Consider the following 8,849-nt stretch of genomic DNA (forward strand, 5'->3'; position numbering starts at 1 on the left):
ACCAGTTGTGGTGTTGGAATTCCCGCGGGAACTTTAGCTACAAATGTAGCTAGGACGTTCCCACAACAATACATCTACTAGGATAGTAAACGATCGTTCGGGCGGACCTGAAGACCCCAGTTCTGCCCTTGCACCGGGACAAACTGGACCTTGTAAACTACTTATATAGGCCAACCAGTAAAAATAAGAACACGCTACTAGCGCGAGCAAAGCTAGTAGGTGTTTTGAATCCTCGTGGTCCCAACAGCGGAAGGGTACCAGGCACGGGTAAGCCTTTTACGAGGTCACCGAGTGTTCAACACTCGGTTGGAAGAATAAAAGGGAGGCAATCCAAGCACTCCCAGTCGTGCAAATAGGCAACAATAAGCCGTCACGTAAAACCTCCCGATAGTAATCGGCCAATACACAAAGTCTCGTGGCCTTGCCGGATGAACCCTCGCTACAGAGCTTCGAGTTCACCGACAGGCATAACACACTCAAACAAGCTTGACCAGACGCTTACCTTGAAGCCGGACGTCGCTCTGTGTGCTTGAGTGGAAATTATGTTCTGTATTTAAGCTTACCCTTTCGGGTCTATTCCTAATAAGAAGTCCTAATCAAGTATACAAATATCAAGTGAACAATGATCCGTTATGGATCTTCTTGCACGCCAAGCGTCGTCTGCACCGTCGCATGAGTATCTTTAACGGTCCGCGCCCTGTCCCAGACGGTGAACGTGCCTTCCAAGGGTCGCTGAGTCTTCCGCGAACTCATCCCAACCGCCACTGAGGGTTCGTACCGTAGATGGTCCGCTGAATGCGAATCCGGCCAGTCCATTATTAATAAAAAGGACAGCCTGGATTCGGTGACATATGAGCCGTATCCAATATCCGTTGAAAGTTCGGTAGTGACGCCGTCGAGTCCCTTGCACCTTGGCGTCTCCGTACATCACATGACCGAGGGTTCGTCGCTTGAACATCTTGGGCGGTGTCACGTCTTTGTCGACGGGTGATAATCCGCAACTACGGAGAAATCACTACACCACACTGGACCACCGTCCATGCTATCTTGTTCTTCGTGGTTTTGTAGCCGGTCTGGTGTCTATGCGATCGTTAGCTACCGTAATATCGCGCTCCATGGCCTGATGAGCTCCAGCTCTACCCTAGACTCTTGTTCTAATGGTCGGCGATCTTTTGTTCATGATCTCCCTCGGCTTCATGCGTGGATTAATGACCGTGCTCCGTTGCTCTACAGTGGTGGTATGTAATAATTCCTTTTCGCTCACTCGCCGGTGCGAGAAACAAAAAACGTTTTTCTTTGTATTTGCGCGCGTAGTGTGCGACGCTAAGAGCATGTGCGCCCTTTCGAACACGATACGTCGTGTACATCAAACGCACTGGGAGCAGGGTTTGTGATTGAACTCGCGCGGAGGCACGTGATTAAGTAAGAGCACGAAACGCGGAAGTAGACTATGTACACGACGGGATAGAAGGAGCAGCACAAAGCACGGAGGGCCACAGGCGATAAAAGGGGATTGAACCAATACAAGTTACAACTTTTTTGCGAAGCACGAGCCACGTAAGCAAACGCGCAGTCATGTAAAACGCGGGAGGACATGAAATGAAGGAGGTAGATGACGGCTAAAATAATGACATCCCACATGCTGAGACTCACGGATTTCGAAAGAGCACACACGTTTGAAGCCACGGAAGAGTATGTGCGTGGGACCACTTTGTTCATATTTTAAAAATTTCTAGTTCTTTATATTAGTAATAGTATTGTAGATTTTCCAGCGCTAATGTAATATGTGCGTGTACTACTACTACAAATAAGTGCAAACAAAAAAAATGAAGGAACTTTTGAAACGTACTATGGGAAACAATCTTGTTAGTATTTAACAAAAGTACTACGAAGCCAATAGAAATCATATTAAATCCAATAAGTACTAACGTTTCAATTTAAGCCAAAATATTAGTCACCAGGGCATACAAAAATTTCCTACAGCTCGTACGACGATATTATATGTGTGTGCACGTCGGCGCCTCCTATTAATGCTAATTAACGCGTGCATAGGTAGCGCCCTTTGCGTGGCCTTGCGAACCGCAGCTGAAAATGAGAGCAAAATGTAATTTAAACGGTGCTGTTAAGTACGATGTGTAGACCACATACAGTGTGTACACAACATAATATCGATTTTAGCCAATGGGGGCCGCCTTTGCTGCGCACGGCAGCTTTTTAGCGAATCGAGGCCGCCTTCGCTGCGCTCGGCAGCCAGTTACATTAATGCTTGCCGGGGGTTGATATCGTAAATAGTACTATTACTATTAAAAATATCATATGATATTTGGTTTCCATTAGCCCCTGATCACGGAAGCGGATTTTGCAACAACACGAATGTTTTCGCTAACCCAGTGTCAAACACCCCATATCCCGATCATTGATTGGTATGTGAGTCAACACTACCGGTATCTACATGTAAACGTAGCTGTTGTATACCTGTGCTCCGAGAAGCGTCAGCTGCGGCGCGATGAGCAAAGCGGCACTACCAAGCACAACAACGGCCTGGCATGCTCATGCTATATATTGCCATTACTAATAAGCGACTCGACTCATGGGCCGATAGGTTCATGCACATCAAGCGATACAAAGTGGACAGCTTCGACTAACCGTAACGTCGAATGTATCGCCGATCACGTGGCTATTCACATGTTGTCGAAATAAGCATCTCCGATGTGATGATGACTATCTAGTGGAATATAACTGTACTATTTCATATAGAGAAATCGTAAATAACTGGACTGGTTGGTGGAGAGTAACTCCTCCAGAACACCAGACTCTATAATTCATCACTTCTTCTTTTACCAATTCTCCTTCTACACTCAAGACTTCCTCTCCACTATGGCCGCCTAGACCACTCTACTTTTGTCCTCACTCCGTACTGTACTACCCTAACAGCTCTGCGCAAATCATCCCTCCAACACATGTCGCTTTTGAATGGATGCGGTTCAACAACAGAGGCAGAAAAATGTATCTACTATTGATAGTAGAGCCAAATCAAACGCGAAGGCGGCGGCTTCCAAAGGCACATACACGAGGTCACATACACGAAGTCACATACACTTCCTCAGGAAGTGTAGTTCCTGGACTTCTGAGGTACTAGATATTACTGCAGTTTATTATTTTAGCAATAATAGTATTATAAAAATAGTGTTGATGCTCCGTTCGAGCTGGAGTTCATGAGCAACAGCTGGGTGCTTGGGTTGGGTTGTTGCCGGTAAGAGCCGCGCAATGGAAAGAAACGCGGCTTCCTCGGCGGCCCTTGTCCGCCGACGTTCCTTTCGATGTGCTGAGGCGATTTGCTTGAAGGCACTCAAAACGCCGCTTCATTATTCGGTATTACAGGCTTTGACAATAGATTTGTGGCACGAATATCAATCCAATGCGCAATTTATCATATCATAAAGGTGTAACACATCCGACGTGCACTGCTTGTATTTTTTTCATTCTCGTGTCGATGCTAGGAGAGAATCCAGCTTCGGCGCCAACATCGGTGCAGAGCGCTGTGGTTGACAGTAAACTAACGCACAGCAGCTTTGCGTCGCAAGTCACCACCGCGGCGCCAGTACATGCGAAACGCCTCGCGAGCACCGGAGCAACGCGTCCTTTTCTTCCTCGACCTGGTTGCATCTGGGCATGCTGACGCTGGCACCTGGTTAGGGTGGTCATTCCAATACTTTCTTCGGCAAGCAACGAGTATGGCGAGCCAGCAGCCCAGAAGTGAAGCATGCTCAGCCACGGAGATGGACGCTGTGGAAGTGGAGCGGCGGCGCAAGCAGCGCGACCTCAAGCGGAAGTCCCGCGAGCGTAAAAAGGTAAACACGTTCTGGTCATTGTAGTGATATGGACAAACTTTATTGACGCCTATGCTTTGACCGTGGCGACCACAGAGAAATCTTTTAGAGCTGCAAACAACCGCACAAGCGCTTGAACTTGAGTATAAGCATCTTTTCGCCGCGAAGCTCATGAGAGACCAGCAGCAGTTGGACGTGAGCGCGGCAATGAAGCGCGAGCCAAACGCAGCGGACATCGAGCAGTCTCGACTGGTAGAGCTGCAGGAAAAATACAAGGCCGTGCGGCAGGAGATGCACGAGCTGCGAGAACAGATGAGTGGCTTTAAGCAAAAACTCGAAGAGTACGAGCGCTTTATCGCGATGCTAGACGGTCATCTTATGGGGTTCCAAGATACCCAAGAACGGCAAGAAGAGCCGGCCACTTGAGCGACAGTGCGATGGATGCCCAGATAGTCGAAAGGAAGCATAAAGGGCAGGTGACATGTAGTAAATGGACGCCCGAGATTAAAATTGACGAGGGCTGTTGTTGCGCGGAGGAAGCAAGGTACAAGTAAATATCAATCTACCCGCTATTAGCATGGTACTGTATTCCTATGCAGATAAGATGGTAAGTGCTTCGGCTTATTTCGAACCGGTACGATTGATTATCAGAGTTCACTAGGTCGAACTAGATACTTAACTGATTCATGCCTAGCTGCTCGATCAAAAGATATTAGATAAAAGTAATTTCTAAACTAAAAAATTCTAAGCGAGGAGTTTATAAATAGGCTGCTACAGTAGCACAAGTGGTCGTATTTACAGAATAAAATTTGGGATTACCGTTGGCGTTTCTCTTAGTGTTTAGAGTATTTAGCGTGTTTTCCATACCTGGCATGGAATCAAAAGGGTTAACCCTTTCGTGATCAAACGCGGCATTTGACATGCTTTTCAAAAGAGGGTGGGAAAACGACCCTTTAAACGCGGGATTTTGCCTCGTTCTACAAATCCACACCTTGATTTGTTTTAGCCAGTCAGATCTTCGGATTACGGCTTCTGATAGATCCTTTCGGCGAAACTGAGTTGTGAATATCGCGAGAGCGCGTATCTCTTTCGACCAGCATAGCGTCATATTTGCGGTTCGGCTGGTAGCCGCATGACACGCAAGGGAAAAACGTGCTGTAAACAAGGCTAGCAGATCCTAAAAACTATCATGAAAATTTGGTCGAGGCCTCAGCCCCAGAGTCACCAATCGTGCTGGTATCGACTATAGTATTCCTAGCATGCCTTCTCTCTCAGTATGTTTTGCTATGCGGACCAACTTCACCGACGCACAAGACAAACGAATTGTAGCGCGTGCACTCTAGTATGAATCCCAACACAAGCGAGTAGGTGGCTCGGGCTATGAGGAGTAAACATTCTGTCCAAGCGCTTGAGAACCGGCTGCGTGCTCTGAAGCGCACGTATGGACGTGATCTATCAAGATTTCCACCGTGTTTTTTCTCCACGTCGACCCCAACATTCTCTCACAAGCAGCTTCTTCGTCTTCTGGAACCGAGCCAAGCAGAAGGAGCTATCCACGATATCTTCAGCAACGCTTCGGCCGCGGACGCTCGTCAACAAGGTCGAAAGACGGATGAGAACGCAAGTGAGATGCTGCCTGCCGCTATATTACACGTGATTAAAATGATTGGAGCTGTGCATCAAGACAACGTCTGTCTTGACATTGGTGCTGACCTGGGGAATGTTTCGGCGCAGTTTGCGATGCCGACGATTGCACGCCAATGCTTGGGAATCGAGAAACGACCGGAGGTATTTCTTCGAGATGTTCATTGTTTGTGAGCGCATGCACCAAGGCTGCTATTACTCCACAAAGTGTTTTTATGCCAAGGAGACGTTCTTGATACGCCACTTTCGTCGCGTTTACCATTTCAGCATGCATCAATAGTTTTTCTAAACGATTTCCTGTTTGATGAATTAGCAAAGCTGGCCGAACAAGAGCAGCTGTATATGATGTCGAGAGTACTTTTGATCGTTTCTACGTCTCGCTATTGGCCTAGCCATCGCGATTCCTGCCGAAGAAGATTTTGCTACAAGTGGAGGCGCGCGAATACCACGTATGGACGGGGTAGCTGAAAGTCTCCTCCAATCTCGATCTACATGTACACGACTGTCCAGTGACTGGAGATTATAGTGCGTTGATGCTAGGACGGTCATTGAGACAAGTATCACGGGGACATAAGAAAAGTGGCGAAGGCGAGCGAGGACGTGGCTTTCTTCACGCTGTCGGTCAAGTTCAACAAGGCACTTGACAACAAGGGCAATGTCATGTTCCTGTCGTACCTAGCTCAGCACAAGAAGAAGGTGGCCTATGGCAGCTCGTACGTGAAGCTGGTTTCCGCGAACGTGGGCAACGCGTATGCCAAGCTGCCACCCGCGGGTGTGGGCCGCGCGTACACCAAGCGGCCGCCCGCGGACGTATACCCCCAAACACCCGCGGCGAGTCGCCGTAGGTGGTCACGTTCGAGCCGGTCATCTGCGGCAGTACCCAGCGCCTACACTCGCTCATGCTCAGGAAGGTCAGCACGCACGGGCTCAAGACTGACGGCAAGAGCGCCAATGAATGAGTGCTGGTCAAGCAAGGCCCGGCCCTTCCTACCGGAGAAGCAGGTCAAGAACCTCAACCCGTTCGAGGCCAAGGACAGGGTGGATGCCAATCACGTCCCAGGCCCGCAGGACAAGAAGCCCGCAGACGACAACGGCACCCCAAGACAATCTCGGAACTGGTCGATGAGAAGCCCGAGGACTGAGACGATGAGGGCGACGGCGAGGGGGAGCCTACCATGATCGAGAATATCGCGTACAAGAGCGAGTGGAAGCCCAAGCTGCACCATGTTCGACGACAGCCTGGCCACGGACAGCGAGAACAACTTCAAGACCCACGCCACTACAATATCATTGGGGAGCGAAATGCCACATCAGTTGGCATAATAAAGAGTATATAGAACAGAGAACGGCGGCAATAGGTTAATCAAGATATATTCACGTTTACGCAAAATTTTGCCGTGTGACTCTACTCTGTTGGTTCGGTGGGCTCTGCTGAGATTGTTATCTGCTTTCACTTTGTTGCCCTGGTGACCGGTGCTAACACAGAGTCTCTAGAGCAAAGACAACGGCGGCAATATATTAATCAAGATATATACTCGAAAATTTGTCGTGCAACTCTAGTCTGTTGGACCGTTGGGCTATGCTGAGGTTGCTGTCTGCTTTCACTTCGTTGCCCTGGTGAACGGTGCTCATCTAATAGGCTGCGTTGACACGCTAGATCGTCTCCGACTGGTTGGTTAACGCATTTGCATTGTACCTTGAACTTGGCCAACGTTGAGGACGTACGCAGAATCCCTTTTTCGTTGAAAATGCCACTTTGAAGATAGAAGCGGTGAAACTTGTCCCAGCAGGTCCAAGTGCTCTGTGGGCAGGTGATTGGAGTTTCAGCGTCACCGTGCACAAAGGCACGCGGGGTGAGTTAGACAATAATCGGTTACCTCAGTCACGTATCTTCCTTCATAGCGACAGACAACGCACTCGCGCTTCCCCCTGCTCTATTCTTGTACATTTGCTTTGACGATATCGCCTCACACCGCGCCGACTGAGGCGGTGTCGGGACCATCGATAAGCCTGTGCTTGGAGGAGTAGCACTGGGGGTGGCTGCGACATTTGTGGCAACGCTGCTGCCGAGCGGCATTCGTTTGTCACTGGGCGCTTCTCGCCATCGACCCGAAATGAGCTCTGATACTAAATCCGTCGCAAACGTCCTGTGGGGGTCCCGATCTCTTGACGTATCGATTGCCATCCGTCGAGTCAAGTACGCGTTGGAACGTGCGATATTCACGAGTGCTAAGGCCATTTTTTTGTGCCAACGTTTGTAGGAATGACCATCAGCGATTGAGAATCTAGCACGTATCTGGTCCAAACGATCAACACCTCGCATGTGTTGATTGGATTTTAAAATACAGGTGGGGGCAAGAAATGCACAACTTGAAGCTCCAATATGTCGTGTCACCATAGTGGTAGTAGATGGATCAGCATTGGTGACCATGGTGACAATGTTGCCGTCGCACCATGACGCCGCCAGCATGTTATGTTCGACAACCACTGACCGCTGATAATCACCCCGAAAGCACTCCGCTTTCTGCAGAACGGTGTGCATAGGATAATATTTGCTTCTGCCCCGCACTGTGCCTCGCCTGTACAGTACAATCCCTTCAGCTCTAAATCCAGCAGGAGTTGGACGCTTGTGTAGTAGTTATCCATGTTGATAATCCGTCGAAAAAAAACGTATGGTCGCACCACTTCACGCACATGTTTGCGTACTTGTTGGACACCCTGTAGCTCCTCACGGAGCTGTTACATCTCCTCTTGGCTCACCACGTTCTGCAAACGATCGCCAAAATCGCAATTGCTGCAATGCAGACGGTAATTTAAAGCAATTCATGTGGTCGAGCATCAAACTACTTACATTCGAAAGTGATACTTTTAACCAGGCTTCTGTGGATTGAACACAATGAGGTGACGGCCGTGGCGTGACTGGCAAGCAATGCTGACTTCATTCAATGCAAGATCACGGCCTACTTCGACGTAGCGGCCTCCGGTACACTGTACACTTAAGCAAATTTAGCAAGGGTTGAATACGGGCGGCTGAATCTCTATCCACGGGTGACCCCGGTCCAGCGCGAAAGCTAAAACACCGACCAAACAACTTGAACCGACGTAAACTCATCACGTTGTCCAAACTTGTAGATGCTCCACCAAAAAACGCGTCTTCCGTCTCGGCCCCCCAATAGTTAGAGTATTCACCTTTGTCCGTGAGCGTCATGTAGAACATGATGCCCAAAAAGACCATGAGCTCGTCCATAGTGATGGGTGTGGTAATCAGAATCTCCTTGACAGCGGCATACCAGTTTGACTTCAGGACTATTTGTTTTCAAAAGTAGACGGGAAAGTAGGCAAAGAAGCTTGAACTAGCGGAATCGGCAAACAGAT

The 8,849-nt window shown here is 48.8% G+C and overlaps 2 protein-coding genes across 2 annotated transcripts; both read left to right on the forward strand.

Annotated features, from left to right (window-relative positions):
* Positions 1-3,734: 3,734 nt before the first annotated feature.
* PITG_17441 (uncharacterized protein) lies at positions 3,735-4,256 on the forward strand (the record flags this gene model as incomplete). The annotated part of the gene is made up of 2 exons (XM_002896703.1): positions 3,735-3,871; positions 3,929-4,256. The coding sequence occupies 2 exons, from the start codon at positions 3,735-3,737 to the stop codon at positions 4,254-4,256; spliced, it is 465 nt and encodes a 154-aa protein (XP_002896749.1).
* Positions 4,257-5,210: 954 nt separating this feature from the next.
* Positions 5,211-6,653, forward strand: PITG_17442 (uncharacterized protein; the record flags this gene model as incomplete). The annotated part of the gene is made up of 2 exons (XM_002896704.1): positions 5,211-5,618; positions 6,063-6,653. The coding sequence occupies 2 exons, from the start codon at positions 5,211-5,213 to the stop codon at positions 6,651-6,653; spliced, it is 999 nt and encodes a 332-aa protein (XP_002896750.1).
* Positions 6,654-8,849: the final 2,196 nt, after the last annotated feature.

The sequence above is a fragment of the Phytophthora infestans genome, genomic scaffold (assembly GCF_000142945.1).
Source record: "Phytophthora infestans T30-4 supercont1.54 genomic scaffold, whole genome shotgun sequence".
NCBI classification, from domain to species: Eukaryota; Oomycota; class Peronosporomycetes; order Peronosporales; family Peronosporaceae; genus Phytophthora; species Phytophthora infestans.